This window comes from Anabrus simplex, chromosome 1, assembly GCF_040414725.1.
Source record: "Anabrus simplex isolate iqAnaSimp1 chromosome 1, ASM4041472v1, whole genome shotgun sequence".
In the NCBI taxonomy this organism is placed as follows: domain Eukaryota; kingdom Metazoa; phylum Arthropoda; class Insecta; order Orthoptera; family Tettigoniidae; genus Anabrus; species Anabrus simplex.
Window position 1 is genome coordinate 881,931,671 of NC_090265.1, and position 17,571 is coordinate 881,949,241.

General features: G+C 38.5%; 1 protein-coding gene across 3 annotated transcripts in view; it reads right to left on the minus strand.

The window, feature by feature from the left end:
- LOC136857679 (nucleolar pre-ribosomal-associated protein 1) overlaps nt 1-17,571 on the minus strand; it is a 404,999-nt gene that overhangs the window by 319,909 nt on the left and 67,519 nt on the right. For all 3 annotated transcript variants that reach the window (XM_067136526.2, XM_067136527.2, XM_067136525.2), the window contains exons 2-5: nt 6,834-6,984; nt 6,485-6,665; nt 734-879; nt 456-653 (exon numbers count right to left, since the gene is read on the minus strand). In XM_067136526.2, the coding sequence (XP_066992627.2) occupies nt 456-653; nt 734-879; nt 6,485-6,665; nt 6,834-6,966 (658 nt within the window). In that variant the 5' untranslated portion in view covers nt 6,967-6,984. The remainder of the gene's footprint in view (nt 1-455; nt 654-733; nt 880-6,484; nt 6,666-6,833; nt 6,985-17,571) is intronic.

The following is a 17,571-nucleotide window of genomic DNA, read 5'->3' on the forward strand; positions in this document are numbered from 1 at the left end:
GAGGTTCACAACTTCCTGAACAGCATGGCAGCGAGCTTGTATGACATAGGCACACAAAAACTGCCACAGCGTCTACAAAAATGCATCGACCAAAATGGTGATTAGGTAGAAAAACAGCTAAATGTTCAAGCTGCAAAATGATGTAAACCAATGTAGAAATAAACAGGTCTATGTATTGAAAAAAAAATAGGAGACCTTATTTTTGGGATCACCTTCGTACAAGCAGCTAACATTTTGCACAGAACATATACATTTCTTGCTTGGTATTGGATGCTACTGCAAGGTACCTTTGGAGGACTTGTAGAGCCAGACTGAATCTATTTTGGTAGCTAATAGAAGCAATAGCATACAAGGCAGGAACACAGTCATATCAGTATATAAAACAACCATGGTGTATAACAAGAGAGTACTATATATTGTACATACTGTATATCAGAGATAGCTGTATATCTTACCCTTTTTATCAAGCAGAGGTCGAATTGTGGCTGTGTTCCCTTCCACAAGCAGAGCCAATAAAAAGTGGATGAAGCAAGTGCGAACACTTAACTTATCAGAGGGCTTAGAATGTCGTGTAAGAGCTTCTACAACAGCAGGGTTGAATGTTACGTGGCTGAGGATCTCCCGAGCAAGGGACACGCTCAGGCTCACCATAGCTGTAAACAACAAAAATGAATTATTCGCATATACAAACTCACAAATAAAACAAAGTCACAACTTTTTAAAGTTGTCTTACCAGTCAGTAACCGCAGAACAATTTTCTTATGTCGAACAGTGGCTTTCTCAGAAAGCATAGAATGAATTGTGTGAAGCTGCAAACTCAGTAACTGATGACATGCCTGTTCGGTTTCCAATTGCTTATCAGGCACAGCAGTCAATGTTCTGCAAACAAACATATAAGAATCTCCTTTCAATTCAGAGTACGCTACAGCTTTGGATTTTACTCTGTTACAGCGTACAGTACATGCAAACACACAATATTTCAGCGCTGATATCCATTACCTACGCATGATAAGAATTAACACACACATTCTCTGAGGCTATCATGAACCATAGGTAGTATCACTTTACAAATAAAAAAGTCTTATACTGTACTCCCTTTTCAATACAAAAACAATCTACGTTAGACGGGACAATGTCTAAACATGTTTCAGCCTATAGAAAGGCCATCTTCAGTAGAAACTAAAATATTACATATATATGCAAACGAATAAAAACGCTGAAAAATGTGTGAAATTAAAAGACAAATAACATTAAAAACATGTGAATATTGAAGTAGAAAAATTCTCTCGTCTAAAAGCTCTTCTGGTTAACATATGAAATCCACAGCCTGTTTTCAATCATTCGACCAAGTCAGGAATGGAATGAATGAAGCTCCAATCTACCGGCAAAGACAGGAACTGAGCCGGCTGCCGAAGCCTGTCGCACTCCTCTGGGACAATGATTAATGACTAACAGGTAAAATGATATTGGAGAGTGTTGCTGAAATGAAAGGTGACAGGGAAAACCGGAGTACCCGGAGAAAAATCTGTTCCGCCTCTGTTTTGTCCAGCACAAATACCACACGGAGTGACAGGGATTTGAACTATGGAACCCAGTGGTGAGAGGTCGGCGTGCTGCCGCCTGAGCCACGGAGGCTATCCTGGTTAACGTAAAACTTGCTAATCCTTTTCAAAGTGGAAATCTGTGGTACGCAACATAGCGAGACCATCAATAAGGGGATAGTGACTGCGCATCATCTGCAATGAGAAAAAAATAAGAAATGAACAGGTGAGACAAAAAAAAAAAAAAACAACAAGAATATTGTGTGAAAAGAAAGAAACGGATATAGGCTCAATCAAACTTAGGGCCTGTACTACGACAGCCAGATAAAAGTGCGGTATAAATTTATTTGGCAGTTTGGACATTTATCTGGAAGTTCGGTTGAAAATGCATACTACGACTTTCGTTTATGTGCAATCTGGGAAAATATTCTCGAGTATAGCTATGCCGAAGTTGAAGAAGCTGTTAACGCTCTTATCTGGGACTTCGCTCCTATCCGGGACGCTACTGTAAAAAAATCAAGATGGCTACTCATCAAGATGAATCTACATCTGCATGATGCTGTGCGAAATTAAGTTGTTACAATGTAATCTATGTATTTATAAAGTATGTCATGCTTCCTGTCCAGCTATCACAGAATTCTTAAAGATTTCCCAAGCTAGCAAGTTGTTGCTACTGAGTATATCAGTAGCACACAAGCAGTTTACCGTAAGCTTTATGGGTAGCCGTGGTCATTAGGGCAACATAGTTTAGCTGCTAAGCAGTTTTTTGTGGGTTCGAGTCCCAATAGTCTAACAGTTTTTTTACCTTGTAAATGGTAGTTGGTAGGGTACTAGAGGTGATTGCACACATTTCCTAATCATTAAAATGCGTGTCAAAAGCGTGGGTTCAATTCCAAATCTATCAGCGACGCATATATGGAGTAAAGGTATATGACGTTCATGGCGATTAGTCTGTTGAATGAGGATGTTAAGGAGGTTATATTTCTTTTACTTCATTACAACTTGCTACAATAGTATTTACGCTAAAGTGAGATAAATGCTTGCCAGTTACTATTCTCACATTGCATTGAAAAGACAGACACTATTTATTCAATGAACAAACAATAAATTGAATTAATAATAAAATTAATGATCCCACGCTAAATCAGTGGCATTAATTACGAATATAAACTTTACTTTCGTCGTAACGCGCAACCTCGTAAATAGTACTAGACAAAAAAAAGAACCTGAATCTTAACTTTTGCATCCAGGTTACATTTTCAGTCTTTTTATTTTCTATAACAGTTTCAGTTTCGTTATACAGTTAATTAATTTTAAATTTCTTCGTATGTGTATATTTCAGTCCTAATTCTGTTTTTGACCTGGACTTCCACATGATAGCTTAATAAGAGTCTGATATTGGTTTCAAAAGGAATAGAGCTGAACAAACGAAAACACCAGAGAACACGTATACCACCGCGCTAAATTTCACTATATTTTCAGTAACCTTATTACCAACCCAATAAAAATGTTACTACATCTTCCGCATTACAATACCGTCGTTAAAATCCGTTGGTAGTACGCAAGAAAATATTTAACTTCTAGTTTGCAAAACTGCAGCCTATGTATCTGGCTGTTTATCTGACAGTCGTAGTACAGACCCTTACTCATTAGAAGACTGTCATCTCGAGTGGTACGACCTTATCGGTCTCATGTCCTTATTGACACTAAATGTGTGCGTAGCTAGCAGCGCGTCAGAGCTGATGTGGTTAGAAGAGTAAGTGGAAGGGGAAAGGAGGTGGGGGTAAGGTACGGGAGGGAGATATTGAGGGAAGGGCAGGTCTAGTTCTGGAATGTCGATGGTGAAACTCTCTTTATTAACAAACTGTTGACAGATTAGTGGGACAAAAGTTTCCAGCAAAATATTCTTTTTTCTTGTTGATTTCATTTAACTTGTGCGAGGAATTGTTATACAGTTCTTTTTGTCTGTACATTGCTCAGAATTTGCTAGTTGCTTTACGTCGCACCGACACAGATAGGTCTTATGGCGATGATGGGACAGGGAAGGACTAGTAGTGGTAAGGAAGCGGCCGTGGATTTAATTAAGGTACAGCATTTGCCTGGTGTGAAAATGGGAAACCACGGAAAACCATCTTCAGGGTTGACGACAGTGGGGTTCAAACCCACTATCTCCCAAATACTGGATACTGGCGACTGCAGCTATCGAGCTCGGTGAAAGAAAGAAAAGCACGATTCAAAGAAGAGGAAAAATCTATGCTGGCTCCCATGTGGAAGTGCTTTATTCATTGGATTACTGTACTGTATGCATTTTACATGTCCTGTACTTGCACAGAAAGGACCCGATGCCCTTAAAACATCGTGGCTAATCGAACTTTCCTATGACGAGGGGAGAAAGTCTCCCACTTCCTTCTGCACTCTTCTGCATGAGAACACAATACAGTCACTCTATCCCTCTATCCTCTATTATCCCGCCATGGTACTTCCCTCGTACTTTGGAAATGTAAATACTTGCCACATCACAGTGTATTCCAAGACCCACTAATGCATGCAAATCACCTTGATTCACAGTTGAAACCTTTCAAATGCCGTGGAAAGAACTACTTCCGAAATGTATCCAACAAGGTGCATTTACAATGTTCAAATAATGCACTTTGATAAATTATGCTGGTTCTCCTGTGCAAATGCATTATTTTTTGGATTACTTTACCGTTTGCATTTTTAGATGCACTGCACTTGCTCGGAAAGTGCCCGATGCCCTTTAAACATTGTGGCTTATCGAACTTTACTATGACGAGGGGAGGAATTCTCTCGCTTCCGTGTGCATTGCAACACAGCACAATGACCCCCCACCCTTGTACGATTTCCCGGCTGGCACTTTTGCCTTTAAAAACATACAGCCATTTGGGCTCGGCATTAAAAGAAAGCAATGCAGTTTCATCGCCAATGACAATATTGTTCGGTGCCTACGAATTGATTATATGAGCCATACTTTTTCGTCAATTGTCAGCATCACCAGTGTTCGCGAATTCTGTTTCCCCGCGCACTGCCCGCTGCGTGATATTCCAGCGTTCCTTAAAAATGTTGAATAAAAAATAATTCGGTTTCACTCGAACTTAGCAATTATGAAGCACATTGTAGACACACCGAAGTGTGTGAAAGTGCAGAAAGCTACCCCTACATGTTCCTGAAGACGCATTTTATCATGACGCGGATAAATTTTGAATTTAAATTATTCTGTAACATATTATTGTTTTAAAATGTAAAGGCAGTTTCGAATTAAAAGTCTGAATTTTGGTAATGGGGCCGACATTGTACTTCGAATTACGAATTATCCGTATTTCGAATTAAACAATTTAAATAACATGCAAAACCGTATCTCATGTTTCCGGGAATGAGAGCTTTGAATTAGACGGGATTTTGAATGAACCTATTTCGAATTATCGAGGTTTTACTGTACTTTATATATCCCTAAATTTGATACATTAAGAAGAAAATTTATGTGTCTATCTTCATTCTGGTATATAATACCTCACATTTAACAGGAAATATGAATTAATACAAAGGGTTTTGCGTTTGTGTCAATATCTCAAAATCTACTTTTGGTGCTTGGTCAAGTGATGCATAAAACCATCCAATTGTCTCTCATATTCTTATTGCAGCTGTGCATTACCTTCCTCGAAAAGAATGACTAAACTGCTCCAGTCTCGTGAAAGATAAATTCACAAGGGAAATAAAATGCAACACTTATAATGAAGGGCTTCCACAGCTCCTTTTAGAAATATTTCTAAAGCCACTTTTAAGCAACAATGTCACAAGTCATATACAGAAGTGCGAGTGATTTAAAAAATTCAATAAAAGCCTCTCAACAGGAAGGTTCTAGAACTTCAGTGAAACTTTAATGGCAAAACCAAGAAAGCAGCACAATTTCTATCTATGAAACTATTTATTTATCTACTTTCAAAAACCTTGGCATACTGACGTTGCATGTTCGATTTGAAAAGGTAGTGTAGAAGTTAAGATTTGTAAATATCAGTGTGAGGTATGAGGGGATTTAAGATAATATGAATTTGTATGAACTGTGCATATTTGAAGTTGAGGAAGTAGGGAGTTTAACTACGAACCTGGTGAGTGATTGTGGAACTATTAGCTTGCTACTTATTTGCCAGCCTTATAGTATTTCGTAGGTGATGATTCATACACTCTACTCCACCGTTTATATTGGATGCAGTCGATCATCTTCTGTATCGATTCCTTGCTACCGGCACCTCAGCGTCTCAAAAATCCATAAAAAGTAGTTAGTGGGACGTAAAGCAAATAATATTATTATTATTATTATCATCATAATATGTGCGTGGTAAACCTAGGTTAGGCGACATCGTTTGAAGTAACAAAATGGAATTGTTTGTCAAAAGCCTGTGGAGTGATGGTGTTACAATTTTTAAGAATGAAACTGAATATGCGTGTTCAGACTACTGGAATTAGAAAATACATGCTAATGAGCAAGCTACTGCTTGGAAAACAGCCGTGAAAATGTTTAAACAAACTGATTGCTGTTTCATACCGATTTTGATGTCTTTTTGTGCGAGTTTGGTATCTTTCCCAAATGCTATGGGAAATCGTGTATAATGTTATAAGAACAACCTTAAATCAAAGCAGTTTTGCATTAACCGACAAAAATTTAACAAAAACAAGGGTTAACCATGGGCTCACCATTATCAGGAATAATAACAAACATATTCCTTAATAACACTGAAAACAATTTCTTAACCAACTAAGAGACTAAGAGGGAGACGAAGTTTTAAGAGATGTGCTACTACACTGACTGGCAAAATTAATGGATCACTTGAATTTTCTACGGAAAAAGCAAGTTAAATTGTGAAACATTTGTTTTATTATTTATATTGATCATTTTTTTCATGAAAATACACAGAATTGTTACATACCTCATGATTATAACACTGAGTGCTTGGAAGACAACGGCATGTTGAGAAGGAAGGGTAACTTTCCCAGTAGTGAGCACATGAACAACATCATTAGCACCACCACCAGCATCCAGCAATTGAACAACAACGTCCTTTTCATCGCTCTCTGATAATTTGCTATGTTGCACAAATTCCTTCAACACTACACAGAAGAAAATAAATATTAGTGGTACCTATATTATGACAGTAAGCAATGTAAAGAATTAACTCTTACTGATAAAAAAGGAAGTTAACATTAGCAAGATAAATCTTATGTAGTTTCAATGTCACAACATACAATACAACAATCCAAAGTAAGTTAAATCAATACCTCTAAAACAGTTGTCACCTCGAAGATTTTTACAGAAATTAGCAACTGGAAATTCCTTTTTCTTCTCCAGAGATGTGTTTACTTCATCCTCATCTTCTTTCTCTTCTATATCTCGTTTTCTCTTAACACCCATGTTTCAGGCTTCAACAATCTAGGAACACAAAACATTGATTTTTGTACACACACACTAACATGAACAGGAGGGAGACGAAGCGTAAATTTAAAAAAACAATTGGTCAGTCACAATAAAGTGAAAATTTTTAAGCACAAAGTTTTTTTGGCTTTTTCATTCCTCATTGGCAACTGTATTTACAATACGATGTAAATTAAAATGATTCCTATCACCTCCTCCTAAATACACCAAAATACATATTAAAAAATAGCAATAACTTGGTGTTAAATGGGTAAAATAATGGCTGTGATTCATGACAATGGTGGTAATGTAGCGCCATGGCTTTGGGAAAATTCCCCTATTTGCCTTGTGATAGTCATGCTTAACCTTTTCACTGCCGAGTTTTGATGACCAGCCGAGCCCTGTGGACCGGGTTCTTTTAAGGAAGAAGCACTTTGACAGATACATATTTACTGATACTATTAATGGAATGCATATGGTTCCCTTAGCCCTGCAGCCCGATATGATGTCGGGGATGAAGTGAGATTATATTTCACACCATATTTTTACGACCAGATGCCTTTCCCGACGCAAACCTCAGTTGAGAAGATAATGAATATGAAATGAATGATGGCGAATGAAACTGAGAACAGAAGTGGAAGGAATCGGCTGTGGTTTATGAATAGGAACTGTCCCGGCATTTCCTTGGGAGTGCAAAAGAGAAACCACAAAGAAAAGAAATTATCAGGACAGCTGATGGTGAGGTTCGAACCCACTCGCCTGCCGAGTGCAGAGCTTGGCTCCACAGCCATAGTGTGTTAATAAGTGCGGCTACTCCGCTCGGTGATACTATTACTGAAATATAAAATTCTTGATCCAAGAACTAGTAATATCAAAATGATTTACATTTGGGGAAAAAAATAATTGAAATGAGGAAGAGGTGACAATTCCGCACAAGACTCATCATTACTACTTTGTCTTGCACTTTCTTGTAGTTCAATATCGCCACTTAGATATTCTCCATCTTCATTATCAAAATATAGCTCTCCAGAATCACTATTTATGAGGAAACATTCAATTTCTTCGTCAACAAGAGATGAATGTATACTTCAAGACGCCATGATGGCTACACGTTAGCGGGAAAGATGTTCCACTCCAACGAAGCTGAAATAACACCATATCGCTTTCAAAACAGGCAAAATGGAGTGGTATATTTGCAAGTACAGAACTTCTTTGAGCATTTCCATGGAATCTCGAAGCATGACACTATATCGCGTTCATTTGTGAGATTGGTGAAGTACACACTGCACCAAAACGTTTATATACAGGTTTGGCGGACATGGCACGGCAATCAATAATGTATATGTATGGGTTTGGCAGTGAATGGGTTAAAGAGGGACTTTACAATTCTAAGAATACTGAGAATCTCATTGTGTCATGTAGAAATTTTCAAATATCCCTCAAAATCCACATATATTCTCAAAGCTGCACAGAAATATTTCTGTATCACAACACTGCCTGATTCAAGATGAACCTACATGATGGAATTCAAGTCTCCATATGCTAAAGAGACTTCAAGAGCAGAAGAGAGCCATTGTATTTGCATCTGGCAAACTAATCCTTCCAATAAATAATGTTACAATTGTACCAGGAACGCACAGTACATGTAGTATTTATTAAGAGCAATGTCGTATCATTATCTCGAGCGCCAAGAACTCCAAGCTCGATGTGTTCACATCTGCCAGGACGAGTCAGCATGTGAGCGAACACTGTGCGTGATGTAGATGCAGGAGCAAGGCAGACTAGCCCGTCCAACTCATCAACCTACCTCGTGGTGAGCACTGGATACATCTGGAACCATGAGTCATGCATTCAAGAACTTTCGATTCAGAAATTTATCAATCTTTTTTAATGATGGTAGCCAATGACAAGAACGTCTCTATTGTCAAATTTCAAGAAAATCCATCGAGGGATTTTCAAGTAAATCCACTTTAAAATAATCACATTATCCTATGACGTGTAGGCCTTGACCATATAAAAGACAGTCAGACACTGCATAGTCAGACACTATGCTATTCTGTCCTTCGGACAGTATAGTCGAGTGATGATGTGGTGATTATCAAACACAACTTGTAAATTCTCACGCCAAAAATTGAACTCAGTGTAACTCTCGAATTGTGGAACTTAATATTTCTTCAAACAAGACCCAAGTGATGTGTTTAATTTATTTCATTGCTGTGCAAGTATCAGAACATTATTTAATATTCCATTAACTGTGATATTTAAAAGTGTTTGAAATATTTCATCGTTAAACCACAAGGGTTTGCATATTTCTTGCTATTCAACAATGAAGTACTTCTTAACTAATGATAAACTTTGAGTATGATAGACTGTGTCAACCGCACTGTTAAATGTGAGTAACTCAAACTCATAATCCATTATGGTGTTAATCTTAAATGGATTCAAACTGATTTCTGCACATAATTGTGTATAATTGCTTCCAAATATTCTTCAGTGACTTTATTATTTTACGAGACTCGCTGTGCTAAGAGTGACTGACAAGTCATTATTTCATCGCTATTAGCAGTGTCTTACGGATAAACTCTTACATAGCTATTTTTGTGTCAAATACGACTGTTATTTTTGCATTGTGGCAAGGAACCACAGACAGTGTATTGCAAGTGAACTGTGTTTGGTTTCATCATTTTCAGTGGTAAATAACCATGAACTGTGTTCCATTATGTCATTTCTTAAATCAATGCTATCCACATTTTCAACTTTAACATAATGAAGTGACATTCATTAATTTCTATCTTCAAGTGTCAATGTGTTGTCTGCCTAAATAAATCAAAGGCAGTATTCTGTAAATTTTGGTGACAAGTGACAAGGGACTGTACGACTGTTGAACACTTGTATAAAGCCAAGCCACGAGCGATTACCCCACATCAAGATCACCGTAGACCTCCGGGAAATTCGAGACCTTCAGGTACGAGGCACGGGTTCAATTCCATGGTGGCGAGTGGACTTGGGAGCACGAGTCCAATTCCATGGTGACGAGGGGATCCTGGAGTACGAGTCCAATACCATGGTGACTAGAAGACCCTGGAGTACAAGTTGCCTGCAGAACCATTCAGGAAGACGACTCGGAAGATGACGGTTCACTGCACCAAGTCGATATGAATTTCAACTTGCTAATATTTTGAATAAACAGACTATTTAAAGTAAATCTTCACTAATTGTAGATAGAACCTATCCTCCTGTACCAAGCCCTAGCTATTTTTGCCTAGGAAGCGCCTTGAGGACTTTAATTCATGCTCTTTCCAAATAACAAGTTAGTAGGGCTATCTTTTACTGGTACACAATATTGCAATGAGAACAATGATTTATTAATCAATGCATTAAATATTTTTGATCAAGCAACACTCGCCCTAAGTTGTTCTACAGTGACAGTGTCTGAGACAATCCCTATCATGAACAGTGTCATTTCTCATCTTCAGAAGCCATCACACAGTGGATCAGGAATTGCGACAGTAAGACAGTCATTGCTGGATGTAATTAGGTAATATGAAGTACAAAGACACTGAAGAGATTGAAATATATTCAATAGCAATGCTGCTGGACTTCCCACCTGATGAGTTTTTTGAAGTTTGGGTACTCTCACTGCTGTTACATACAAATTGCTGCTGCCATTTGCTAATCAACAGAAGGGTCCTGAATTTAAGATAAGCTTGTAACTCCATTTCAATATGCTGTGTATTCTAATCTTTGGTAAAATTATAGGTTGCACCTACTCGCTAAAAATGGTAACAATTGTTTTAAATTATTTCCTAGGCAGCAAAACTGTCTGATATGTGGTATGTGTACAACAGCATTAAACAAGAAAACGACACAACAAATTCATTGTCAGTAAACACTTCTGAAGATTAAATCACAACATATCTACAAGATCTGTCATCCCCTGTTTCAAGTGCTTAAGATTATTGGAAAACAAATACTGTTTCCAAAGCTGCAGGGCTTTCATATGAGAGAGAAAAAGAAGTAGGCTCGAACCCTAACAGAGTGAGAATGCTTGTATTTTTAACGAAAACTTATAACATTATTAAGTTACTATTTAACATTCAATTATTTTTTAAATACTACTAAATACTTTTTGTTAAGATTTAACTACTATCTAGAACTACACACTACAATATATTTTAAGTTAATTTACAATTATACAGATAGTGAAATGTTAACAAAAAAATGCCATCCACAAACTACCTACGGATGAGGCTGAGGAGTTAAAACAGAAATGTGCGAGACTCATAAGGTCCACTGTTGTACCCGTGCAAAATTTAACAAGAAGCGAGAGGAGAGCTCTGAAGGAACTTAGAGATGATTCTGAACTGACCATTCTCTTAGCTGATAAGGGTGATGCGACGGTGGTTATGGACACTGACGAGTATAAGAATATTTCGGCTATACTGTCAGAGCCTGTTTACAGACTGAACTCACGTGACCCTACCACTCGTGTGTTCAACTCCACCGTGAAGCTCTTAAGGCGATCTTCAATTCCAAAAGATCTGTCCCCAGGGAATGCAGTGCCACCTAGATTATATGGATTTCCTAAGATCCATAAAGCTGATGTTTCCCTCAGACCTATTGTTAGTGCGATAGGTTCTCCTACACATGCTCTGGCTAAGTACCTAAGCAAATTGCTTCAGCCACACATAGGACGTACTGAATCATACATTAGGGACTCTTGGTATTTCGTCAATTTGTCAACCATGACCCTTCAACCTAATGCACTTTTGGCGAGTTTCGATGTGGAGTCCTTGTTCACTAAAGTGCTGATTGACTCGGCCATGTCTCTCATTGAACACCTGTTCCCTGAGGATATTACTAAGCTATTCTACCACTCATGACTTCCAGCTATTTCTTGTAGGGTGGGAATTTTTACAAAAAGACGGATGGAGTGGCTATGGAAAGTCCACTTTTACCCACAGTGGCTAATTTCTTTATAGAGCATTTTGAGGGGAAGGCTATTGCTTCGGCCCCCGTCAAACCTATGATTTGGTGGTGGAGGTATGTTGATGATACTTTTGTAGTCTGGACAGAAGGTCTTGAGAAACTTCATCTATTTCTAAACCACCTAAATCAGTAACTCCTTAAACTAAATTCACTATGGAGATGGAGTCAGATGGATCCCTTCCTTTCTTGGATGTTCTAGTAAGGGAAAAATCGGACAGCTCCTTAGGACATACCGTCTATCATAAGCCTACCCACACAATCGCTATCTTCACGCAGATTCTCACCACCATCCAGCATAAAAACAAGGCATTCTCACGACACTCACCAAGAGAGCGAGATGAATTTGTGTTACAAGTGATTATTTTCATTTTGACCGTATTGAAATTCACTGTTATATAAATAATTGACTATGATTAATCCTAAAATAGCATCCACTCAGAGCTCTGACTTGGAGATAGAATTAATGGCTGATGATGCCTGCAATGCCAGGCGAAACATGTACCATACTCAAAATTAATGTAATGTCATTGTTATAGTCAAAGACTTAACCAGTATTGAATAGGTGGTTTCAATAAATTAATGTTTAACATTAATAATGAATTTGTGAGCCATCAAATATCCAGGTGGAGATGGATACACTCAAAGTCATGTTCAGGAATAAAGGTTACAGTGATTTGCAGATTCATAGAGCACTGCATCCCAGATAAACGACCAAGCAAAGCTCACAGAAAGAAGAACTGATGGGAACTGCCTACCTGCCTTACATTCACAACACCACAGATCAAATTGCCAAGTCCTCTGCAAACACAATATAAAAACAGTGTTTGGCACAGTCTGGGCAAAACCAAGGGCAAATTGTCCCCACTTTTACATCCTAAGGTATAAGAAATTCCCTGTACTTGCAGTAAGGTATACATTGGCCAAACAGGCCGGTCCATTGGTACTCGTATCAAGAAACATGAACGAAATATTCGTCTCAACCAGCCAGACTAATCAGCAATAGCTGAGCACGCTCTATCATCGGGTTATAATGTCATGTTCCAAGATGCTCCAGCTCTTACCCACACTAGACACTACAGGTCCAGGATTATAATGGGAAGATTTGCAAATAAGATGGTAATCCTAAAAATAAGAGCTATTTCTTTATAAATACATAGACCTGTTTATTTCTACAATGGTTTTCATCATTTTACAGCTTGAACATTTAGCTATTTTTCTACATAATCACCATTTTGGTCAATGCATTTTTGTAGACGCTGTGACAGTTTTTGTATGCCCATGTCATACCAGCTCACTGCCACGCTGTTCAGGAAGTTGTGAACCTCATCTTTCACCTTGTCGTCAGTGCTGGCACCCATCCTACGCACACGTTCCGGTATTTCAACTTTTTCGTGAAAATTCTGTGAGCGGCGCTTCGGGGAAACCTTAGGAACCAAAGTGCAGAGATCATCCAAGGTGATCCGCTGATTTTCACGCATGATTTGCTCAACCTTCATGACTGTCTCGACAGAAATTGACGGTCTCCCGCTCCTTTGTTCGTCGTGAATTTCAGCCCGACCGGCTGCAAACTCTCTACACCACTTACGAACATTTTTGACATCCATGCACTTGGCGGTAACACCCTACGGGAGATCCATTCTCAATGGCTGCCAGGCCTAGACTGAGTGCCTCAGCATGACGTGTGCATGTTTATATGCGAGCGCAGAAAACACTCTTCATAATATTGTGACCAACGGCCACACGACCATAGTTCTGTATTTATAGAAATATAGATGTTATTTTTGGTATTACCCTCGTACGTAGAAATCCTAATAATTTCAACAGGGTCACTGGCTATCAATTAAGTAATACGTGGTTGCCAGCCATTAAGGATTTACGTAGGTGGTTCCCTTCCCTGTCCCTTCACTATTGTTATTTTGTTTCAGTGTTTTCCAAATTCATACGTTCCTCCTCGCCAGGTGTTTCATTCCAGGCTTGTGTCAGTGTCATACTTTCGTATACAGTATCTATTACTTGACCATGGTGGCCACAAATGGTCCTATTGACTCAATTATTACAGTTAATTGCGTCCAGGTTCTGCCTTGTCAATACACTTCAGAATGTATTATTATTTAAACTATCATTTACTTATATACACAAACAAGTATATGTTTCAAGAAAACAAATTCTCTTCTGCAGCTGGTTGGTAAAATCACTTGTATCAAAGACCTTGTTTAAAATTAACTATGTGCCAACAAATTGCTGACAAGATGACAATACAACAATATTAAAAATTCAAAAATGAAAATCTTTCATTTTATGTCCCAATTCTATGAAATGTCTGTATATGAAGTATTAAAATACAGCTGGTTGACTGTTGATCCATTGGATTTAAATGTGGCATTATTAATGGTCTTTCATAGGCCCAGCGATTGGTGTTAGGACCGTCTGCTTATCATTACAATATCTTAACGGAAAGTAAATCTGTATTTGTAGATCAAGCCTGCCAGGTTAAAATGGACTTTTTCATTTGTCTGTAAAGATTTAAAAAAAAAAAGACTAAAATTTAATGGTATTAAAGGCAACATAATGGGCTGAGAATCTAACGTTGAAATAGAAAGTAACTTACATTAGATCCAGAGGTCTTGCAGGTGTGTAGGCACTATGAGCTCAATAACAGACTAACTAGCTGGTGAATTGGATGACTGGAGGGGGAGTGGAGTGGGAGGAGTCTGCAGCATGAGGGGAATTGTTGTTGCCCTTTCTCTTTCTTTCTTTTTCTGGAGTATTGGATTGCAAGTTTACATAACTGATTATCATCTGCCATGTGTTCGTTTAAACTATTTTCGTTGTCAAGTTCCTGTAATTTATAAATTTCTAATTTCTCGAGAATGTTCATCTGTGTAGTAAAACCATGTCATTTTCTATGTTAATGAACTGGTGATTATTATCATGCATATGTTTACACATGGCAGAGTATCTAGCATATTTTCTTGCGTTGACATGCTCTTTGTAGCGTACTGCTACACTTCTACCTGACTGCCCTACATAGTTTTTATCACACTCTTGGCATGTCAACCTATACACTCCCAATTTACTATAAATACTGCTTGTGTTCATGCTATTAGATTGAACAGGATTTTATTATTATTATTATTATTATTATTATTATTATTATTGTTACTATTATTATTTCTTTTTACAAGCGAATGGGCCACTAAGGATCATGCTAGAACTTCATTTCTTTCTCTTCGTGCGGAGTTTTCTCTATGTCTAATACTCCTTCATGCGTTCGCTGGCCTGCTTCCGTTGTTCATCTGTCCAGGCTCTTCTGGTCTTCTTAGTTCTTCCTGTGGCTTGAACACCTTCCAAATTCTTCATTGTGTTCCTAAACGTATTCCTTTCTAACAGATGGTCTTCCAAGATGCTTAACCTTTCCATATCCTTCTTCGTTTCCTTAATCCATGCTGTAGTGGGGTTTTTTTTCTCCAGAAGTAATCAAATATCTGTTTGGTAAGTCTGTTTGCGTTCATTCTGTACACATGTCCAAGAAACACCAGCCTCCTTTTCTTCATGGTCTCAGATTCTTTCCACCTTCTGATAAGCTTCTTTGTTGCTCCAAAGTTTCCATCCGCTTTCAGTTTGGACAGCTCCCATAATTTTCCTGAGGACTTTTCTTTCTAGGATCTCTAGCTTCTTCAGCTTGTAGTTCATGGACAGGCATTCAATGGCATACAGGCATTCTGTTTTGACCACGGCATTGTAATGTTTTAATTTGGAATTCCAGGATAAGCACTTCTTATTGTAGATGTTTTTTGTCAAGCCATATGCTCTTTCCATTTTTGAGATCCGATCTTCCACTGCAGCTTTTTCTAGTCCATTCTCCTGTATCGTCTCACCAAGGTACTTGAACTTCTTGACCCTTTCTATCCATCCTATCTCTGTTTCCAGGAATTTTGGTCCATCTTTGATGTTCGTCATGAATTTGGTCTTTAATGCTGAGATCCTCAGTCCTGTTTGTCTGGCGATTCTTTACAAGAGGTTAATCTGGATGGTTGCGACCTCTGGACTTTCTGATAGTATAGCAAAGTCGTCAGCAAAAGCCAAGCAGTTGACTTTAATCCCTCCTGATTTTCTCCCTAGACAGATTGGGATTATCCCTCGATGTTCAAGTTTTGAGTTCCATATTCTCACTATCTTTTCTAGGACACAGTTTAATAGGAGTGGGGATAGTCCATCCCCTTGCCTCACGCCTGTCTTGATTTCAAATGACTGTGATAGATGCCCGAAGAATTTTACCATGGAGGTTGTGCCTGTTAGGGTCTCTTTGATTATATTTGCCAGTTTGGTTTTGACTCCAAATTCTCTAATGATCTTATCCAGAGTCTCTCTGTCCGCTGAATCAAAGGCTTTTCTGAAGTCTATAAACGACACCACAATTTTCTTACCACTCAACATTCTGTGGTGGAGTATTGACTTCAGGTTGAATATTTGCTCGATACAGAAGCGGCCTTTCCTAAACCCTGCTTGGTATTCCCTAGCTGTTGGTCCAGATTTGCCTCCTGTTAAGAAGCAGTTTGAGAGGATTTTATAGGCGATCGGAAGGAGGGACACACCCCTATAGTTGTTGACATCCTGTTTGTCCCCTTTCTTTGCAGCGGATGGATAAGTTCTGTTTTCCATTCTTCTGGGATTGTCTCCTTCTCCTAAATTTCTTTGATGATTTGGTGAAGATCAACTAAGATTTCCGGTTCTGCCCATTTCAACATTTCTGCCGTTATTGAGTCCTTTCCATTTGCCCTGTTGTTTTTGAGATTTTCAAGGGCTTCCTTGACTTCTTCCTTTGTTGGTGGATCGTCATCTTCTGAGTTCTCTGGTATGTCTGGAAATTCTAGTTTGGAGGTTGAAGAAGGACAATTCAAAGATTGTGGAAGTATCTGTCTAGTATCTCACAGTTTTCTTGGTTGTTCAGTCCAATTTTACCCTGTTCGTTTCTGAAGCTCAAACTTGGTGCTTGGTATCCTTTGAGTTTGCGCTTGAAGATCTGATAAAAGTCTCTGGAACTGTTCTTGACAAAGTCGGCTGGATCTCTTCCAGTTCAGCTCTTTCAAATGATCGTTTAGTCCTTCGAAATATCCCGGATGTTTCATTCCTCTGTTGCCTGAATTGTTCCATGTGTTCTTTTTCTCTGGAGCATTTCCATTTTCTCCATTTCTCAGACCTCTCCCCGACAGTTTCCTTGCACTCTTCATTCCACCATATTTCTCTTTTCCTCCTAGCCTGTCAAAGTGTTTTCTTTGCGGCTTCAATGATTCCCGTGCATAGTTCTTGCCAGTTCTCCTTTCTGCTGGTCCAGATTTTGTTCCTGAAGTTTCTAGTGATGTCTTCAGTGATGTTCATTTTTTTGTGTTGTATCTAATCATTTTTGGTGGGTCTCTCTTTTGGCCTACTGGGAGAAGATTTTAACTTTGGAGAGATAGTGGTCCGAATCAAATTCACCGTTCCTAATCACTTTCACGTTCATCACCTCCTTTGAGTTTTTCCTTGTTATCACTATGTGATCCAATTGCAATTCTCCTAGTTCAGGATTCGGAGATACCCATGTGTTTGATTTTCTTGGGAGTTTCTTGAAGTGTG